The following is a 22087-nucleotide window of genomic DNA, read 5'->3' on the forward strand; positions in this document are numbered from 1 at the left end:
GGGGGGCACTAAATTTAGGCGCAGTATACATTATATAGAAACAGCAGCTATAGGGGACATAACTCAGTTAGTCCCTGCATTATATAGCGCTCTGGTGTGTGCTGGCATACTCTCACTCTGTCCCCCCAAAGGGCTTTTGTGGGTCCTGTCCTCGTTTAGAGCATTCCCTGTGTCTGCGGTGTGTCGGTACGGCTGTGTCGACATGTTGAATGAGGAGGCTTATATGGTGACGGAGCAGAGGCCGATATATGTGATGTCGCCCCCTGTGGGGCCGACACCAGAGTGGATGGATAGGTGAAAGGTATTAACCGACAGTGTCAACTCCTTACATAAAAGGGTGGATGACGTAACAGCTGTGGGACAGCCGGCTTCTCAGCCCGCGCCTGCCCAGGTGTCTCAAAGGCCATTAGGGGCTCAAAAACGCCCGCTCTCTCAGATGGCAGACACAGATGTCGACACGGAGTCTGACTCCAGTGTTGACAAGGTTGAGACATATACACAATCCACTAGGAACATCCATGACTTGATCCCGGCAATAAAAAATGTGTTATACATTTCTGACATTAACCCAAGCACCTCTAAAAATGGGTTTTAGGTTGGGGAGAAAAAACAGGCAGTGTTTTGTTCCCCCATCAGATGAATAAATGAAGTGTGTGAAAAGCGTGGGTTCCCCCGTTAAGAAACTGGTAATTTTCTAAAAAGTTACTGATGGCGTACCCTTTCCCGCCAGGAGGATAAGTTACGCTGGGAGATATCCCCTAGGGTGGATAAGGCGCTCACACGGTTGTCAAAAAAGGTGGCACTGCCGTTTTAGGAACGGCCACTTTGAAGGTACCTGTTGATAAGAAGCAGGAGGCTATCCTGAAGTCTGTATTTACACACTCAGGTACTAGACTGAGACCTGCAGATCGTGCTGCTGCAGCGTGGTCGGTGACCCTGTCAAGTATACTAGTTTGCTAATATGAGAACATATTAAAGACGTCGTCTTATATATGAGGGATGCACAGAGGGATATTTTGCCGGCTGGCATCCAAAATGAATGTAATGTCCATTCTGTCAGGAGGGTATTAGAGACCTGTCACTGGACAGGTGATGCTGACTTAAAAGGCGCATAGAGATTCTGCCTTATAAGGGTGAGGAATTATTTGGGGTTGGTCTCTGGGACCTCGTATCCACAGCAACTGCTGGGTAGAAATATTTTTACCTCAGGTTTCCTCACAGACTAAGAAAGCACTGTATTATCAGGTACAGTCCTTTCGGCTTCAGAAAAGCAAGCGGGTCAAATGGCGCTTCCTTTCTGTACAGAGACAAGGGAAGAGGGAAAAAGCTGCACCAGTCAGCCTGTTCCCAGAATCAAAATTCTTCCCCCGCTTCCTGTGAGTCCACAGCATGACGCGGGTGCTCCACAGGTGTAGCCAGGTACGGTGGGGGGCCGTCTCAAAAATTTCAGCAATTAGTGGGCTCGCTCACAGGTGGATCCCTGTTTCTTTCAAGTAGTATTTCAGGGGTACAAGCTGGAATTCGAGATGTCTCCCCCCAACAGTTTCCTCAAATATGCCTTGCCGACAACTCCCTCAGGCAGGGAGGCTGTGCTAGAGGCAATTAATAAGCGGTATTCCCAGCAGGTAATACTCAAGGTGCCCCTACTTCAACAAGGACGGGGTTACTATTCCACACGGTTTGGGGTACCGAAACCGCATGGTTCGGTGTGACCCATTTTATATTTAAAATCCTTGAACACATACATAAAAAAATTCAAGTTCAAGATGGAATCGCTCAGGGCGGTTATTGCAAGCCTGGACGAGGGGGATTACATGGTATCCCGGGACATCAAGGATGCTTACCTGCTTGTCCCCATTTACCATCCTCGCCAGGAGTACCTCAGATTTGTGGTACAGGTTTGCCATTACCAAGTCCAGACACGGCCGTTTGGACTGTACATGGCACCGAGGGTGTTTACCAAGGTAATGGCCGAAATGATGATACTCCTTCGAAAAAAGGGAGTTTTAATTATCCCGTACTTGGACGATCTCCTAATAAAGGCACGGTCCAAGGAACAGTTGTTGGTGGGAGTAGCACTATCTCAGGAAGTGCTGCGCCAGCACGGCTGGATTCTGAATATCCCAAAGTCACAGCTGGTTCCGACTACACGTATACTGTTCCTGGGTATGATTCTGGACACAGTCCAGAAAAAAGTGTTTCTCCCGGAGGAGAAGGCCAGGTAGTTGTCTTCTCTAGTCAGAGACCTCCTGAAACCAAAACAGGTATCGGTGCATCACTGCACGCGGGTCCTGGGAAAGATGGTAGCTTCTTACGAGGCAATTCCATTCGGCAGGTTCCATGCCAGAATCTTTCAGTGGGACCTGTTGGACAAGTGGTCCGGATCGCATATTCAGATGCATCGTTTAATAACCCTGTCTCCAAGAACCAGGGTGTCTCTTCTGTGGTGGCTGCACAGTGCTCATCTTCTAGAGAGCCGCAGATTCGGCATACAGGACTGGGTCCTGGTGACCACGGATGCCAGACTTCGAGGCTGGGGGGCAGTCACAAGGGGAAGAAACTTCCAAGGACTATAGTCAAGTCAGGAGACTTCCCTTCACATAAATATTCTGGAACTAAGGGCCATGTACAATGCCCTTAGTCAAGCAAATCCCTGCTCCTACACCAGCCGGTGCTGATCCAGTCAGACAACATCACGGCAGTCGCCCATGTGAATCGACAGGGCGGCACAAGAAGCAGGATGGCAATGGCAGAAGCCACAAGAATTCTCCGATGGGCGGAAAATCATCTACTAGCACTGTCAGCAGTGTTCATTCCGGGAGTGGACAACTGGGAAGCAGACTTTCTCAGCAGGCACGACCTCCACCCGGGAGAGTGGGGACTTCATCTAGAAGTCTTCCAAATGATTGTAAATCAGTGGGATTGTCCACAGGTGGACATGATGGCGTCCCGCCTAAACAAAAAACTAGAGAGGTGTTGCATCAGGTCAAGAGACCCTCAGGTGATAGCTGTGGACGCTCCAGTGACACCGTGGGTGTATCAGTCAGTTTATGTGTTCCCTCCTCTGCCTCTCATACCAAAGGTATTGAGAATAATAATAAGGCGAGGAGTAAACACAATTCTCGGGGTTCCGGATTGGCCAAGACGAGCGTGGTACCCGGAACTTCAAGAGATGATCTCAGAGGACCCGTGGCCTCTGCCGCTCAGACAAGACCTGCTACAGCAAGGGCCCTGTCTGTTCCAAGACTTACCGCGGCTGCGTTTGACGGCATGGCGGTTGAACGCCGGATCCTAAAGGAAAAGGGCACTCCGGAAGAAGTCATTCCTATGCTTATTAAAGCCAGGAAAGAGGTTACAGCAAATCATTATCACCGCATATGGCGGAAATATGTTGCATGGTGTGAGGCCGAAAGGGCCCCAACAGAGGAATTTCAACTAGGTCGATTTCTGCATTTCCTGCAAGCAGGAGTGAATATGGGCCTAAAATTAGGTTCCATTAAGGTACAGATCTCGGCTCTGTCGATTTTCTTTCAAAAAGAACTAACTTCAGTACCTGAAGTTCAGACTTTTGTAAAAAGAGTGCTGCATATTCAGCCCCCATTTGTGCCTCCTGTGGCACCTTGGGATCTCAACGTGGTGTTGAGTTTTCTTAAAATCACATTGGTTTGAGCCACTGAAGACCGTGGATCTGAAATATCTCACGTGGAAAGTGGTCATGTTATTGTCCTTGGCTTCGGCCAGGCGAGTATCAGAATTGGCGGCTTTATCATGTAAAAGCCCTTATCTGATTTTCCATATGGATAGGGCAGAATTGAGGACTCGTCCCCAGTTTCTCCCTAAGGTGGTGTCAGCGTTTCACCTGAACCAGCCTATTGTGGTGCCTGCAGCTACTAAGGACTTGGAGGAATCCAAGTTGCTAGACGTTGTCAGGGCCCTGAAAATATATGTTTCCAGGACAGCGGGAGTCAGAAAATCTGACTCGCTGTTTATTTTATATGCACCCAACAAGCTGGGTGCTCCTGCTTCTAAGCAGACTATTGCTCGTTGGATTTAGTACAATTCAGCTTGCACATTCTGTGGCAGGCCTGCCACAGCTAAAATCTGTCAATGCCCATTCCACAAGGAAGGTGGGCTCATTTTGGGCGGCTGCCCGAGGGGTCTCGGCTTTACAACTTTGCCGAGCTGCTACTTGGTCAGGGGCAAACACGTTTGCAAAATTCTACAAATTTGATACCCTGGCTAAGGAGGACCTGGAGTTCTCTCATTCGGTGCTGCAGAGTCATCCGCACTCTCCCGCCCGTTTGGGAGCTTTGGTATAATTCCCATGGTCCTTTCTGAGTTCCCAGCATCCACTAGGACGTCAGAGAAAATAAGAATTTACTCACCGGTAATTCTATTTCTCGTAGTCCGTAGTGGATGCTGGGCGCCCATCCCAAGTGCGGTTTATCTGCAATACTTGTACATAGTTATTGTTAACTAAATCGGGTTATTGTTGAGCCATCTGTTGAGAGGCTCAATTGTTTCATACTGTTAACTGGGTATAATATCACGAGTTATACGGTGTGATTAGTGTGGCTGGTATGAGTCTTACCCGGGATTCAAAATCCTTCCTTATTGTGTACGCTCGTCCGGGCACAGTGTCCTAACTGAGGCTTGGAGGAGGGTCATAGTGGGAGGAGCCAGTGCACACCAGGTAGTCATAAATCTTTCTAGAGTGTCCAGCCTCCTTCGGAGCCCGCTATTCCCCATGGTCCTTTCGGAGTTCCCAGCATCCACTACGGACTACGAGAAATAGAATTACCGGTGAGTAAATTCGTGGATTATAATAAAAGACCAGGACACTGGATTTAGGTGAGTATAATTTTATTCACAGGTACCCCGGATCGTCGGCGGCATTGGAGACGTGGCAGTCGGCGGGTCAACATAGGTAAGAATGTATGTGTTGGCATGTATGAAATAAACGTTTACTTTCACGGTGTCTGTGTCCTGATTTTTATTTGGGTCTTTTTTTTCAGTAGAACTACAGGTACCAGCGGGCCCGTTTTTCTCCCGCATGCTGGTACTTGTGGTTCTCCAAGTACCAGCTTGCGGGGGAGGCTTGCTGGGACTTGTAGTACTACTGGAAAAAACAGTATTCTTTCATTTTTCAAAAGGCTATCAGCCCCCCATCCGCAGCCCTTGGATGGGGGGGGGACAGCCTCAGGCTTCACCCCTGGCCCTTGGGTGGCTGGAGGGGGGGGGGGGGGGGATTAGTTGCGTATTTAATGTCACGGCCGCAGGGCGCTGTATAAAAGTGACCCCCGGCTGTGGCATTATCTACCCAGCTAGTGGAGCCCGATGCTGGTGTAAAAAATACGGGGGACCCCTACTCTTTTGTCCCCCGTATTTTTTGCACCAGCACCAGGCGCAGAGCCCGGTGCTGGTTTTAAAAATACGGGGGATCCCCTGTCAGTTTTTCCCTTGGATTTTTATAACCAGGACTGGCTCGAAGAGCCCGAGGCTGGTTTCTGCTTCACGCTATTTTTTTTCGGGTTTTTTACCGGTTTTTTAACATTTTTCAAAATCTAATCAAAATCCGTCAAATTGGCCGTTTTTCGACAGCGAGACTGTCGAATCCGTTTTTTATTGAATATGTTGAATTCCGGCACCCACCTGCCGGAATTCGACGGTCGAATTGTGTCGAATTAAAAAACGGGCGAAAAATTGCTGCGATTCGCTGGCAATTGCATATACCCCTTAGCCTGTTGGTGTCTCGGATCAAGAGCCAACTCTACACCCCGATGTTATTCCCTGTGGGATACCAGTGTACCCCGCTGCAGAAAACACCTCTGGATTCCTCTCTGGTATCGAACGCTGTGCATGCACGGTAAACCAGGTCTGAACCCAGAAGTAAACGGACAGTCTAAGCTATAACATTTTTATTCCTAGTCAGGACAAGCTCTGTGTTTTGGAAAGAGAATTTTAGTACATTCGATCCCAAACTAAACCCACCGCTTACTACCGCAATCTGCAGTAATAAAAGTGGGGGAATTATCATATTATTATTACATAGGCCCCTTTGTATTAATCCTCAAATATGTATCTCTCTGCTGATGATTGGTGTGCAATGAATCATAGGAGAATACTCAGCACACCAAAACACAGCATGCTGTTTCTCTGCCCACATTGCATTTTCCCTATGTACTGTATGTAGTCATCTCTGGTACGTATGAGAGTAAAAACAGTGTTGTTTAAGACTGATGTACTGTATATCACACGTTTAGGATAAGATTTTCTTTCCCCTTATGGGAGAATACATTTTCAAGAAGTAATTATACAAATAGAGTTTACTTATTTAAACATACCTCAGAAGCAGCAGATGCTGAATTGGAGAGTCCACCTTCACTCCCCCTGTCACAACTGATGGAGCTAGCACTAAAAGACATAATTTGTATGAGCAGCATTACAAGACATTCCGTGTGATAAAGGATTGTCCTACAATAAGAAATGTGAGCCCATTAGAGATTTTCTTAGTGAGAGCGTCTGTGAATTAACAAAAATAAGAGCCTGTATTATTTGTTTGTTAAACAATAAATAAAATGAATGAATATATTGCAGGAAAGAGCTGCAGTAACCAAAAACCTCCACTGTTAAGGTGGTTACACACTAGGTGACGTGCTCTATGAGCGACGTCCCCTGGTGTTTCCCCCTCCCGGGCCGGGCGGCCGACCGTACACACTGAGCGATATGAGGTTCATATTGCTCAGTGACATCACGCAGCGGCCGGGCCATGCAGGCAGCTCTTGGACGACAGTCCAGAATAAGCTGCGTATGCACATTTAGTAAGAACAATGTAATTTGATTAAATTAATGGCTGGCACATCAGCTTCTATAAGAACCAGGTCTAAATATATGCCTAGGTAAAAAGAAGAATGCCAACTGCACATGAGCAAAACATTACTATCCACAGTTAAAACAAATGGTTTAGAAATTAAACCATTGAAAGGCATTATCGGATGGCGTAAACACTTCAACAATGAATGCTTCATAGTTATCTGTAAATGACTTGAGATGCATGCATTGCATAGGTGTATAACAGGCTAAGTGGTCCGCACCTATGACACAAAACCAATTTCCTTTCAAAGCTGCAACCCGACTGCTACTAATAACCCGATCCAGAAATCAATATCGCTTTGGATGACAATTCTAAGTCTTATATATAATCTATACATACAATGTTAAGAGCGGAAAATATACAAGCATGTGGAGTACAGATTCCCCTTAGCGTGACTAAATAAACATAACCATATCAGTGATCGCAATAAGAAGCTGGTATTTTTAAATGCTACAGTATCTCAAGCAAAGCCATTGCATGCGATTGCACATAAAATTGTAATTATCTTAATGTCATAAATGTAAGCAAGCAATCAATTATAATGTGCTCACAGAGACACATACTGTAGGTCTAATCCAAATTGATCATGGTCACCTCTGTCTAATACACAACACAGAGGTAACCACATATAAGGGGTAATTCCAAGTTGATCGCAGCAGGAATTTTGTTAGCAGTTGGGCAAAACCATGTGCACTGCAGGGGGGCAGATATAACATTTGCAGAGAGTTAGATTTGGGTGGGTTATTTTGTTTCTGTGCAGGGTAAATACTGGCTGCTTTACTTTTACACTGCAATTTAGATTGCAGATTTAACTCACCACACCCAAATCTGTCTCTCTCTGCACATGTTATATCTGCCTCCCCTGCAGTGCACATGGTTTTGCCCATCTGCTAACAAAAATCCTGCTGCGATCAACTCAGAATTACCCCCCCATGTGCACTGCAGGGGAGGCAGATTTAACATGAGCAGAGAGAGTTCGGTTTGGGTGTGGTGTGTTCAATCTGCAATCTAATTTGCAGTGTAAAAATAAAGCAGCCAGTATTTACCCTACACAGAAATCAATAACCCACCCAAATCTAACTCTTTCTGCACATGTTATATCTGCCTCCACTGCAGTGCACATGGTTTTGCCCAACTGCTAACAAAATTCCTGCTGCGATTAACTTGGTATTACCCCCATAGTCAAACTTAACTCACTATTAGCAAAATGTAAAAGCACATTTACATATTCGAGGCTTTAAAATGCCTACACCTGTATTAACCACTTAACTGATGATTTTATTTTCTCAAAAACTGCTCAGAAATTGTCGGGGGGGTGGGGAAGGGGGGGGGGGGGTTATGAGTCGCATCTGATGCGACCATGCCAGGCAAGGGTTAAAGATGAATTGTTAGCTCTACTTGTTGCACCATATACTAGGCTGTACAAAAACAATTAGTCATCTAAACCACATATCCATATCATAGAAATGGTCAAAGGAGGTTAAAAATGATAAAATAGCGGATGGCATGCTATTACACGATAATTAGCATAATACGTAATAGCCAGAATAGTAACAGCGGATACTTATAGCCTGTTTCATGAAGAACTAACGGTGCATACACTCGGTATGTGTGCTTGCAATTTTTACTATATAGTGAGGGGAGATGAGGGGTATATACGGTAAGCTACGGAGGTGAGGGGCATATATTTTATAGGGTTATAGCTACGGAGGTGAGGGATATATAGGGTTATAAATACAGAGTCGAGGGATACAGGCTGGGACAGTCAGTCTGTGGAGGAACAGGTGACATATGACAGGTCTGGCTGGCTCCATCCTGTAGCTGATGAATGAGGGGACAGGGAAGGACTCGGCAGATGCACAATACTTTGTCACCTGGGTGCCCTCCTCTCACCGTTGTGCTGGGCAGCCGGAGGGTGGGCGCTACCATGTTGCCGGCTCTGTGTTAATCTCGCGCTGACATTGCGACACTTGATACAACCCCGGACCAACGCTATTATTAACAGCGGGCAGCGCTGCAGCTGGCAACAGTGCATACATAGGTGTGTGCTGAGATGGATGCGGCCAGTGCGCCCATAGGGCAAGTGCACTGTGTGCTGACCACCGTCTATACCACCCTAGTTATGGCCCTGCTTGCCAATTCCCCCAGAAGATCCATGAGAGTTCTGAATATGAAGGGGCTTTCCAGGCCTCCCAACACAGCAGTATACCAGCCGGGAGGTTGAAAGACACGATTCATATTGAATCTTGTCAGGCTAGCCTGGCCCCCACTGTAATATGCAGCGAATTGCAGCTTTAAAATAATGGAGGTCAGGGACACAATGACAAAAATGCATCGTCCTGCCCACCCTCTCCATTGAAGTGTCACAGCGGGGGCCAGCATAAAGTTGGTAAGTATGGATGGAAAGTCAGGACCCCTCTCAGGACCCCACACAGTTTTTCATCTTCAGCACTGACTCTGCAGTTGCCCAGCCCTCAGCTCTCCTTCTCTTCATACCCCTTCTCCCACATGCTGGGCATAGTGTGCGCTGCACGGAAGATGGAAATTCCTTCATCTGCCCCCTAACTATAGAAGTGCCTCTGCCCCATTTACACATGTGTGCCTCTGCCCATTTACCCATGCATGCCTCTGACCCTCATTCTATGGCTGGCAGCTGCTGGTGAGAAGAGGCATGGATAAACATAGGACCAACCTCATTCATTGCCATTTATCAGAACCTAAAAATGGCAGGTTTGCTCAATTTTCTGTTACTAAGGGGCAAATGTATGAAAACTTGGAGAGAGATAAAGTGGATAAAGATAAAATACCAGCCAATCAACTCCTAACTGACAGTTAGGCTGTGGGCGGGATGTACTAAAAGGTAAAATGCGGGCAAGACCCCGAACTGCAATTTTTGGACTTTGGCCACATTTCCCATATGTACCAAGCTCCGGAATGCTGGTGTTTACCCTATAGAAGCCTATTGGCTTTTTTCCACAATTTCCCCTGAGAGTGATCCAAACAGATCCCTCCCAGCACCCCCCGTGGCTGCAACATCGCAGAAGAGCTTCCAGATCCCAAACCTGAAGCCCTTCTACCTCAAAGGATAGCTCTCATCAGGAGGTCTGTTCTTTGCAAATTAAATCGCATTTGTAAGTTCATACATGAAAGGTATGTATGTGATGTGTGGCAGGAAGTACTGCATTGCGGATGCGATGCATACTTGAAAAATGACAGGAGCTGATTGGTTGGTACTTTACCTCTCTCCAAGCTTTGTACTAAGCTTTGGAGAGTGATAAAATAGGGAAATATAAACTGACAACCAATCAGTGCCTGTCATTTTTGAAACACAGCATGTAAACATGGCATTTTCAACAAAAAAGCTAGAACGCTGGAAGTTTCTCACGCAACCTGGCATGCCAAGAGGGGCTGTTTGGCATGTGGGAGGTCTGAAGGGATACAGAAAGATCTGGAGGACATATGGAGAGGTCTAAGGGGCACCTGGGGTACATTCGTACCATGGAATGATATTCCCCATGTTATGCACACCAGTGCCTGCAGGAATGTACTGGTGTGAGAACGGTTATGCACTCCAGTGCCTGCAGGAATGTACTGGTGTCTGAACGGATAGGTATGCAAAACAAATGAACTCACAGACAGACTGGGGAATATGACATTACGTACACAGAAGGTGATAGGGTAACAAAATACACACAAAGTGAACAGAGAAGCCCAGAGGCTAAGGAACTGGGTGTCTCCCTAGTATTAGTAATGCTCAGATGGGAAAAGCAAGATGTTGTGTTTTAATACGTAGAGAACCCGAAATGCTGTTGCTAAGGGCAACAGCAAAACCCTAAAGGGTTACCAACGGGTGTGGCAGTAAACTCCTTGGTCAGAGATGGAATGATAGACACAAGGAGATTCTCCACAATCCTAATCCTCACTTGCAGTGCACAGGTTCAGCTTACTGCCACTAAACTGACACCTGACACCTTGCACAGTGAGACAGGATTTAGGCAGGCAAGTCTTAGAATACAGCCGCAAACTTGCTAAGTTCACAGAGTAGTAAAAGAACCCCAGCAAGCTAAACGACTGACTCCAGTCTTACTGCTAGGTCTGGATTGGCAGAGTGTAGTACCAAATCCCCAGGCCTATTTGCAGTAAGCAACAACAAATACAAAGCTACACAGTACTGGCTAACTTTCAGGAACTGACTAACCAACAAAGATTCAGCAGCATCTGCTTAACCTGAGAAGAGGCCTTATAAAGCAGGTGCTGTCCACGCCCCACTCAGACCTCACAGACTGTGAGCACAAAAACCAGCACCGGATCCCCTGCCGTGCACAGAGCCTGTAACCACTGCACAGCAAAAGACCCGAACCGGAGTATCAGCTGCGCTCAGGTTACTCTGCTAGCACTTGTCTCCCGGTTGCCATGACGACGTGGCAGCACAGGGCAGGAGACCCTAACACCCCACCTGCACTTGCTCCAGGTAGAAGAGTTCAATGCCACATCTGTGTCCAGTAAGCCTTTAGAGGGGTAGACAATGAGGTGGGGGGATATGCCCATTTAATTTGTAAATGGCCTACGACTTCTGATGGCAGCCGTGATGAGAGCTGTTTACGTCTGATGTACTTGAAAATGATACATATATTCTGTGCTCTCTGCGTTCTGTAACCTATATCCAGAGACCAGCCTTGTGTTACCTTATACTAAGGTCCTGTAAAGGCAAACTTGCCTACACTCACAAAATGACTGGGAAGCTCCCGAAAAATCGTGTCGTGCTCCTGGCCACTGAGAAGAGTGGGCAAGTCTTCTGAAGTCAGCCACCACCCACCTACTTACCAAACAGAAGTGGGCAGTCCAGGTGGCTGATGACACATTTATGCGCCATTGTGGCCCCCCTGCTTCACAATGCCGATAATCACAATTGTGTCATCACACCCACCGGCCCGCACACTTTCCCACAGCACCCTCCCAGTAAGCGGAGCTGGCTGGCAGCCAAGAACTCAGAGAGTATGTGTAAAGGTAGAAGTCCTCTTTACTTTTGGAGGGCTCTACTTACACACTTCTGTTTTAACCGGCACATCTAAAACTTACGCCTTATCTTTAAACCAATAAATAATTACCTTCCAGACAGCGAAGAACACTCAGATTCAGACTCATCTTTGTAAGCTTCTGGTAACTCCTGTAGTTGTAGATACAAAGGTTATTTATTATGATTTATAACAGGAGTACAAAAACATAATTTCATTAAATGTGTAAGCAGATAAGCAGCGTTGGTTACATGGTTGAATGTAAAGATGTGTGGGTTCAGATTTACTCAATTTTTAACGCCAAAATGAACGCGAGTTTGGATTTATCTGGATTTTTCATATTGGCTATACAAAACACGTGACATCCGAAAGCCAATAAAATCTCGTTTGAAAATCCGGGTAAATCCGAACCCACACTTGTCTACTTGAAAGCATCGTAAACCTTTTCAATTTAAATTAATTTGAAAACAATGTTACATTCTCTTGTTTAGGGACTAATACAGCAACATTTTACCAAAATATCATCTGGAAAGTCTTTTCTGAGCTCCTTTAGAGCAAGATAAGCAGCCTCCTTCTTTGCTTGTTTTTTGTTTTTCTTGAATCCTGATTTAGGATACTCTTTTTCTCTGACTTTTGTGCTGTACATAAACCTACAAAACAAAAAATAATTTACTACATATCACACTTTATATAAAATCATATAGTAATCATGTTCTAAAAAAATTAAATAAAAAGTTGTTGCAACAGTATGCTGCTGCATCATGCATAGCAACCACACAAGCTTATATCACATTACACAGAATTACCCTATGTAACAGATAAGCCATAAGGGGCCGGATGAAATGCATTGCGAAGCGGCTGAAGCTACAAGACTCTGGCCGAACTCGTAAGTTTTTAAAAAAAAGCAAACGTTTACAAGACAAAATCAAGCTGGTTTTGCCTTGTAAACGTTTGCTGCTTTAAAAAAACATATGAGTTTGGCCGCAGTCTCCGAGTCCCAGCTATCTCGCAATCCATTACGTCCGGCCTAAAATTACACAGTCCTATGATCTTTTACCTTGTTTTACAAAAAACATGGCCCTTATTTTAGTGTGAAACATCTAAGATATACAGGGATATCAAATAAGTGTGCTTTATTGGCTGCAGATACAGATGTAGCCATGCTCGTTTTTGCTGCGATGCAGCATGCTGCAACACGGCTTGCTGCATGGCATGCCAGGCTGCGACAATTCGCAGCAGGCGATCGATCCAATAATTGCAATCAAAGGCTGCGATTAGTCACAGCCTGCCACACCATGCAGCAAGTCGTGATAAAACATGCTGCATGGCAGTAAGATGAGCATGGCTACATCTGTACATACTTCTTGGGGTTTTACGTAGAGGCAAAAAGACTGTTTAGTCTAACTGGGATACACTTTTAATATGATATAAATGAGAAATATAATGAAAGAATGTACATAGAAGGTAAAACTCAACGTTTATTACTATCAATTTAAGATTTCAGAGCGACTAAAATACGTTTTTCACAAAGTTATTAAACCGGTAACTCCAAGTGTTTCTTTCTGTGATGATTTTTATATTCAGTGATTTCGGTATGTATTATACCAATGATACGTATAAAAAAAAAAACAGAGAAACTACTTAGGAGTAAGTAATGGTCAAAAATGACAATGATCAGAGCGAAAGATTCAATTGTTTTGTTCCCTCTTATATGAAGTGTAAACTATATTTAGTTATGATTAAAAAGAGAAAAAAAAAAAATCGGGCTATATTTCTCCCAATCCTGCAATCCGGGAGTGCCGTTTTAATTAATTTGTCTATGGATATGTAATACCATCTAGCAACAATTAAAATATAGGTATTGAAGGAGGTGAAGTACACTTCTGCCGAGCTTCAAAATATACCTGGGAAAGCAGAAGTGTACTTCACCTCCTTCAATACCAGAATATTTGGCGCATATACCCTCTGTCATTGCTCATTCGATGGTAACAGATGGACAAAAGCAGAAGTGCCTGGTACTTTCGCTCTTTTTTCTGTCCCGATTATTTCTCTGCATTTCAACTCAGATATACCCTATGTTTAAATTGTTGCTCGATGGTATTATATATCCATAGATGAATTAATTAAAACGGCACTCACAGATTGCAGGCTTACATACTCTTAGTTTCTCTGGTCCCAGGCAGCCAGTCATAAGGTAGGAAACTTCTGATAATGGGGTGTGTGTGTGTGTGTGTGTGTGTGTGTGTGTGTGTGTGTGTGTGTGTGTGTGTGTGTGTGTGTGTGTGTGTGTGTGTGTGTGTGTGTGACGGTTCATAGGTCAGTGTGAGGGCTTTTGTCCTATGATGCAAACACATGTGTCTGCCCCCAGGGTCATGCTGTGAGGCCAGTTTCAAGTCTCAGAAAGTCCTTTGTATTCATACATATGGTCATAACTAATCGTTGCAATGTGCTACAATCTACCCATAGCTATCAAATTAACACACACATTCTCCTGATCATTTTGACATTAAGCATGATATGTTTAACTTGTTGCATTCCAATAATACACACACACATATATATATATATATATATATATATATATATATATGTGTGTGTGTATGTGTGTGTGTATATATATATATATATATATATATATATATATATATATATATACACACACACACACACACACATATATATATATATATACACACACACACACACACACACACACACACACATATATATATATATGAAGTTATAACTCTCATATAAATACGTTATAATGTCTGGTGCTTGACACGTTTAATTTATGTGTTGTATGAAATATGTGTTGAATATATGATTTGTGGCTTGTCTGTGTGAATGCGTATGCTACCATATATCGCTGTGCACGCTGCGTGTATGAGCACGCACAGAGACTCATCTGTTTGGAGTTTGTATGTGGTGTGTATGTAATATTTTTGACTTCGACAATCCTAAGTAGTTTCTCTGTTTTTTGATACATACTGTATCATTTGTATAATACATGCCGAAATCATTGAATATAGAAATCATCACAGAAAGAAACACTTGGGAGTTATCTGTTTAATAACTTTTTAATCTGTGAAAAACTTATTTTGGTCGCTCTGAAATCTTAAATTGATATGTACTTTCATTATATTTTTCATGTATATCATATTAAAAGTGTGCCCCAGTTAGACTAAACAGTCTTTTTGCCTCTTAACTATTTCTGGAAGCACCGCCAACCAAATATTAACCTTACAAGACCCGAAGGGTTAACTGAATAGCTTTATGTTGGCGTAAGTTATTATCATTACATCTTTATTTAACTCTACGACCCTATTTCTTCAATCCGATCCTGTGCAGATCCAAAATCCCCCACCCTAAATCTGTACATACTCAATATAAGTACTTACTTTTTGATTTCTTTCACTTCTGATTGATACATGTCACTTTACAATACACAGCTTAACATATTTATACATAGGATATACTGTTGTGCGCTTGTCATCAATCAAGATGTCGATGAGCACAATGGGACTCCGAAAGGCAGGTCAGTGGCTTCATATACATAAAGATACTCACTATACGGGTAAGTACTTATGTGTGGCTTCTTTTACTTCCGTATTGTACGTCACCGATATATTGTACAATACAGAATAGAATATGTATACATGGGATATACTGTAGTGTGCTTATTGACAATCAAAAGGTTGTCAGGCACATTGGGGACAGCATCTCTATACACTTGCGCTATGACTAGGAGCACTGCATAACAGATGATCTGTGTTTTACAAGATGGTTTTGTGCAAAAATAGTTTTTTTTCTATTCTGCAGACGCTACTGAGATGGGATTGCATCTTCTCGATTGTCCCCACAGCGCGCAAGCACAGGACCCGCGGGGCGCATGCGATGGCTAGGGAGATGTGCAGTCGCATCTCACTGATGCGAACGTCTCTGCCTGATTGACAGACAAAGTTGTTCATGGGGCCGCGGAAAACGGGGGTGGGTCGGCACCATTTTCGGGGCAGCCGCGATGCAAAAAATGGCGGCAGTGCGCCAGCCTGAGGGCGTTACCCTTGTTTTGCGAGGGCCAGCGATGCGATCGCAACTGAACTGCGATCGCATCCCTTGGCGGCCATCTGCATGCTGGGTGGCCCCCAGCATGCAGTTTTTCATTAGCAGTTTTGCAATCTTGGAAAAACTGCTAATGAAGCTGAATAAGGTCTTGAATTGCAATTTACACCACTGTGGTACCACCAAAAATAAATTATACGTGTAGGCATTATCACTAGCTGGGTGTGTGTTAGTTACTGTGCTTCAAGCAAAAGTGAAGTATTTCCTCCCACTCTACCAAAAAACCCATTTATAGTCCATTTTAGTACCATGGGGTATAGACGGTTCTGCAGGAGCCTTCAGCACTTTAAGACTTTTCAACTAGTGTGAACTGGCTCTTCCCTCTATGCCCCTCCTTCAGACCTCAGTTTAGGAACTGTGCCCGAGGAGACAGACAACTTTGAGAGAAGGATTTACATTAACTAGGGAGAGATTCACACCAGCCCACACTCTACAGACATGCCTCCTAACATGGCCATAACATAACCAATGCTAACGTGCATGTACAACAATACAGACAACCTCTGTAAAAACAAACACAACACTTGTGTAAGAACTGTTATCAAAATTCTGCAGGAAACTTGAGCACTGGGCGGGCGCTCAGCATCCTCTACGGACTAGGAGAAAAGGATTTACCGGTAGGTATCAAACTCCTATTTTCTCTTACGTCCTAGAGGATGCTGGGGTCCATTTTAGTACCATGGGGATGTACCAAAGCTCCCAGTACGGGCAGGAAAGTGCTAATGTTCCTGCAACACTGACTGACCAAACTGAAGGTAGTCAGCAACCAAGGTGTCAAACTTGTAGAACTTAGCAAACGTGTTTGCACCTGACCAAGTAGCTGCTCGGCAAATTTGTAATGCCGAGACACCTCGGGCAGCCGCCCAGGATGAACCCACTTTCCTCGTGGAGTGGGCCTTTACCGAAGTCGGTATCGGCAATCCTGCCTTAGAATGAGCGTGCTGAATTGTACCCCGGATCCAGCTAGCAATAGTCTGCTTAGAGGCCGGACACCCAATTTTCGCGGGGTCATAAAGGACAAACAAGGCCTGTTTTCCGTAATCTAGCCATTCTTGACACATAAATCTCCAGAGCCCTGACAACATCCAAAGACTTGGGAACGGCTGAGGTGTCAAAAGCCACTGGCACCACCACAGGTTGGTTAATATGGAATGAAGACACAACCTTTGGAAGAAAATGCTGACGCGTCCGCAGTTCAGCTCTATCTTCATGAAAAATCAAAAAAGGACACTTATGAAAAAGAGCTTCTTATTCAGACACACGTCTGTCTGATGCCAAGGCCAACAGCATGATCACTTTCCAAGTGAGAAACTAACTCTACCTCCTGTAGGGGTTCAAACCAGTCCGATTTTAGGAACTGCAACACCACATTTAGATCCCATGGTGCCGCAGGCGGCACAAAAGGAGGTTGGATACGCAAAACACCTTTAACGAATGTCTGAACCTCAGGAAGAGAAGCCAATTGTTTCTGGAAGAAAATGGACAAAACTGAAATTTGGACCTTGATGGACCCTAGTCGCAAACCAGCATCCACCCCTGCCTGCAGAAAAAGGAGAAGCTGTCCCAATTTAAAATCCACCGCAGGAGATTTCCTGGATTCACACCAAGAGATATATTTTCTCCATATTCGATGGTAATGTTTGGACGTTATCCCCTTTCTAGCCAGAATAAGGGTGGGGATGACTGCCTTAGGAATACCGTTACGCGGTAGGATCTGGCGTTCAACAGCCATGCCGTCAAACGTAGTCGCGGTAAGTCTTGATAAGCTAACGGGCCTTGCTGAAGTAGGTCCTCGTGAAGAGGAAGGGTCCTCCAAGAGCAACTCCTGAAGAACTGGATACCAAGCCCTCCTTGGCCAGTCTGGCACGATGAGAATCGCCCAAACCTTCGTTATTCTGATCATCTTGAGAACCCTTGGTATTAGAGGAAGTGGAGGGAACAGATTACACTGACCGGAACACCCACTGGGTTACCAGCGCATCCACTGCCACTGCCTGTGGGTCTCTCGACCTGGAACAGTATGTCGGAAGTTTCTTGTTGAGACGAGAAGCCATCACGTCTACTTGAGGGACGCCCCAACGTCTTGACAGGTCTGCAAAGACCTCTTGGTGCAGGCCCCATTCTCCTGGATGGAGATCGTGTCTGCTGAGGAAGTCTGCTTCCCAGTTGTCCACTCCTGGAATGGATATTGCTGACAGAGCCCTTGCATGTCTTTCTGCCCAGAGGAGTATCTTTGTTACCTCCGCCATCGCAGCTCTGCTTTTTGTTCCTCCTTGACGCTTGATGTGAGCCACTGCTGTCACATTGTCCGACTGGATCTGTATGAGTAGATCGTGGAGAAGATGCGTTGCTTATTGAAGGCATTTGTATACTGCTCTTAACTCCAGAATGTTTATATGAAGAAGCGTCTCCTGACTTGACCACCTTCCTTGGAAGCTTTCTCCTCTCGTGACTGCTCCCCAACCGCGGAGGCTTGCATCCGTGGTCACTAGGACCCAATCTTGAATCCCGAACCTGCAGCCCTCCAATAGGTGAGATGATTGCAGCTACCACAGGAGTGAAATCCTGGTTCTTGTTGACATAATTATCTTCTGATGCATCTGAAGGTGTGATCCGGACCACTGGTCTAAGAGATCCCACTAGAAAATCCTGGCATGGAATCGGCCAAATTGTAGGGCCTCGTAGGCCGCTACCATCTTTCCCAGTAGGCGAATGCATTGGTGAACAGACACTCGTGCAGGTTTCAGAATTTGTTTTACCATTTCCTGGATTTGTAGAGCTTTCTCCATTGGAAGGAAAACTCTCTGCACCTCAGTGTCCAGTATCATTCCCAGAAATGATAAGTCTCGTTGTCGGTTCCAACTGAGATTTTGAAAAATTCAGGATCCGAAAGGTAACGTTTGGAATTGGTAATGACAGTCCTGTACCGCAAACCTCAGGTATGCCTGATGTGGAGGGTAGATGGGAACATGTAGATAAGCATCCTTGATGTCCACTGACACCATAAATTCCTTCTCCTCCAAGCTGGAGATCACCGCTCTCAGGGACTCCATCTTGAACTTGAATCGTTTTAGAAATAGATTTAGAGACTTCAGGTTCAGAATTGGTCTGACCCAGCCGTCCGGCTTCGGGACCACAAAGAGGCTTGAATAAAAACCTTTTCTCTGTTGTAATTCGGGAACCAAGGAAATTACCTTGTCTTGACACAATTTTTGTATTGCGTCCAATACCTTTGTTCTGTCTTGTACCGAAACTGGCAAGGTTGATTTGAAAAATCGTCATGGGGGAAATTCTTGGAATTCCAACCTGTAACCCTGGGAAACAATTTGTAACACCCAAGGGTCCAGATCGGAACGACTCCAAAGTTGACTGAAAAACAGTAAGCGAGCCCCCACCCGACCGTCATCCCGCAAGGGAGCCCCAGCGTCATGCTGAGGACTTTGCAGCAGCAACAGCTGCTGGTTTCTGTTCTTGTGAAGCAGCGGGCGTGGTAGGTTTTCTTCCTCTACCGCGACCTCTGACTGCAAACAAGGGGTTGCCTTTCGCCTTTTTGTACCTGTTGGGCCGAAAGGACTGCATGGGGTTAGAATGATACCCTTTCTTAGGGGGAACATACGCAGAAGGTAAAAATGCAGATTTTCCTGAAGTAGTTGTGGATATCAGGGTATCCAACTTGTCACCAAAAAGGACCTCCCCATTATAAGGGAACGTCTCGATATTCCTTTTTGATTCAGCATCAGCATTCCAGTGACGAACCCATAAAGCTCTACGCCCTGATACCGCCATGGCTTCGACAAAATATCCCGCCGCATCCTTGATGTGGCCAAGGGTGAGGAGAACTTCATCTCTATCCACAGTATCAATATTAACCATTAAGTTGTCTGCCCACTTCTCTACCGCATTACCCACCCACGCACTAGCAATGGCGGGCCTGAGAATGGTACCATTCGCAGTAAATAAGGATTTAAAAATAGTTTCCAATTTACCGTCAGCCGGGTCCTTAAGAGACGCTGACCCAGGGGCAGTCAAGGTTATTTTCTTAGAAAGTCTAGAGACTGAGGTGTCTACCACTGCAGGCGTCTCCCACCTTTTCCTATCCTCCTCAGGGGAAGGATATGCAACCCGTAAGCGTTTGGGAATAGTACATTTCTTCTCAGGGTTAGACCAGGCTCCCTCAAAGAAATCATTCAGAGGTTTAGACGGAGGAAAAGTTATTTCTTGTTTTTTATTTAGTCTAAAATAGTCCTTTTCCTCAGGTGTAGGAGTACTATCAGGAAACTCTAACACCTCTTTAATAGCAACAATCATACGTTGAATGCTTTTAGCCAACTTGGGGTCTACCCCCCTTAAATCCCCTGTGTAATCCGTGTCAGAATCCATGTCAGTGTCCCCCTTCATAATCTGTGCAAGGGACCGTTTTTGGGAACCTGAGGGGACTTTTGTAGATGACCCTGAAGGATCATTAAACAGGGCATCTTCTACAGACTGTCTCCAATAAATAGTCTGCTGCTCAGAGTCTGAAAACTTTTGTGCTTACATAGAAATATTACTCTGCAATCTTTTCACCCACTCTGGGATGGAAGAGCCATTACAGTACCCACTTGTGCATCCATAATAGGTTCCTCCGGAGAGGACTCCCTCCCCCCTCCCCCCGTCAGACATGACACACGCGTGTACAGTCACACACACACACAGCCCCCTTACACACAGGCGCTAACGGGGACAGACCCACAGTAAGGCCCAGCAGAGGAACACAAGAGGATTTGCCAGCTCACACTCAGCGGGAAAATGATAAATGTGTGAACACACTCACAACACTGATTTATATTATTAATAATTATAAGCTCCTTCCCTGAACAGTGTACTTGTATTTCCAGAGAAGCGCAGCGTGGATCCTCTCAGCAGCGTCTGCAGGGAGAAAATGGCGCTAAGTGAGTGAGCTGAACAGCCTGAGGAGTAGCCCCGCCCCCTAAAATGGCGCGTTTCCCCTGAGGCAGGGGAATTATTTTACTGGCCTCCCCGATGACCAGAGGACCGCTCTGCTGGACTCCGGTGAATACTCACCCGTCTTCTGGCTTCTGGCTGTTAGGGGGTGGCGGCAGTGCTGTGGGAGCGAACTGCGAACCATGGGTGAGCTGTGTTCAGTTCCCACAGGAGCTAATGGTGTCTTGTAAGCGGAGACTAGAACCATTAAACTAACTGAGAAGTTGGTTCTAATCTCCCCCCCTAAGTCCCACGAAGCAGGGAAGCTGTTGCCAGCAGCTTCTCTGTAAAACAAAAAACCTAACAAAGTCTTTACTAGCAAAGCTCTGTAGAGCCCCACTAGAGTGCGTCCAGTCTCCTGGGCACATTTTCTAAACTTAGGTCTGGAGGAGGGGCATAGAGGGAGGAGCCAGTTCACACTAGTTGAAAAGTCTTAAAGTGCCGAAGGCTCCTGCGGAACCGTCTATACCCCATGGTACTAAAATGGACTCCAGCATCCTCTAGAACGTAAGAGAAAGTAAAAGAACAATGTCGCTCCCAGATAATTGTGCTTACTCTGGATCATGAGATGGTCCATTGCGAGAAACCTCCACAAAGATGTAAGTGCATTTTTGTTTCTGGCAAAAATGATTAAGTAGTGCAATGTAATCTGGTTGATACTACAAAATAAAATAAAAAAGAAAGAGAAAGTTAGAGTGACCCTGTCGTGTGTGTATATATATATAATGCTATATATAGACATACATATATACACATACACACAACACAAACACACACACAATACTGTGCAAAAGTTTTAGGCAGGTGTGGAAAAAGATGCTGCAAAGTAAGCAAGAGAGATCTATATCAAATCAATATTTGGTGTGACCACCCTTTGCCTTCAAAGCAGTATCAATTCTTCTAGGAACACTTGCACAAAATCACTGACTCGGATTATAGTCAACTGTATGATTAACCAATCATTCCAAACAAGTGATAATAATTATCATTCTCATATGTAGGTTGAAACACAGTCATTAACTGAAACAGAAACAGCTGTGTAGGAGGCTTAAAACTGGGTGAGGAACGGCCAAACTCTGCTACAAAAGGTGAG

The 22087-nt window shown here is 45.1% G+C and overlaps 1 protein-coding gene across 6 annotated transcripts in view; it reads right to left on the minus strand.

Moving 5' to 3' along the window:
- Positions 1-22087, minus strand: part of LOC134910212 (interferon-induced, double-stranded RNA-activated protein kinase-like) — a 354989-nt gene that overhangs the window by 307648 nt on the left and 25254 nt on the right. For all 6 annotated transcript variants that reach the window (XM_063917987.1, XM_063917992.1, XM_063917986.1 and 3 more), the window contains exons 4-7: positions 21550-21653; positions 12404-12539; positions 11983-12041; positions 6345-6414 (exon numbers count right to left, since the gene is read on the minus strand). In XM_063917987.1, the coding sequence (XP_063774057.1) occupies positions 6345-6414; positions 11983-12041; positions 12404-12539; positions 21550-21653 (369 nt within the window). The remainder of the gene's footprint in view (positions 1-6344; positions 6415-11982; positions 12042-12403; positions 12540-21549; positions 21654-22087) is intronic.

Source organism: Pseudophryne corroboree, chromosome 4, assembly GCF_028390025.1.
Source record: "Pseudophryne corroboree isolate aPseCor3 chromosome 4, aPseCor3.hap2, whole genome shotgun sequence".
Classification (NCBI taxonomy): domain Eukaryota; kingdom Metazoa; phylum Chordata; class Amphibia; order Anura; family Myobatrachidae; genus Pseudophryne; species Pseudophryne corroboree.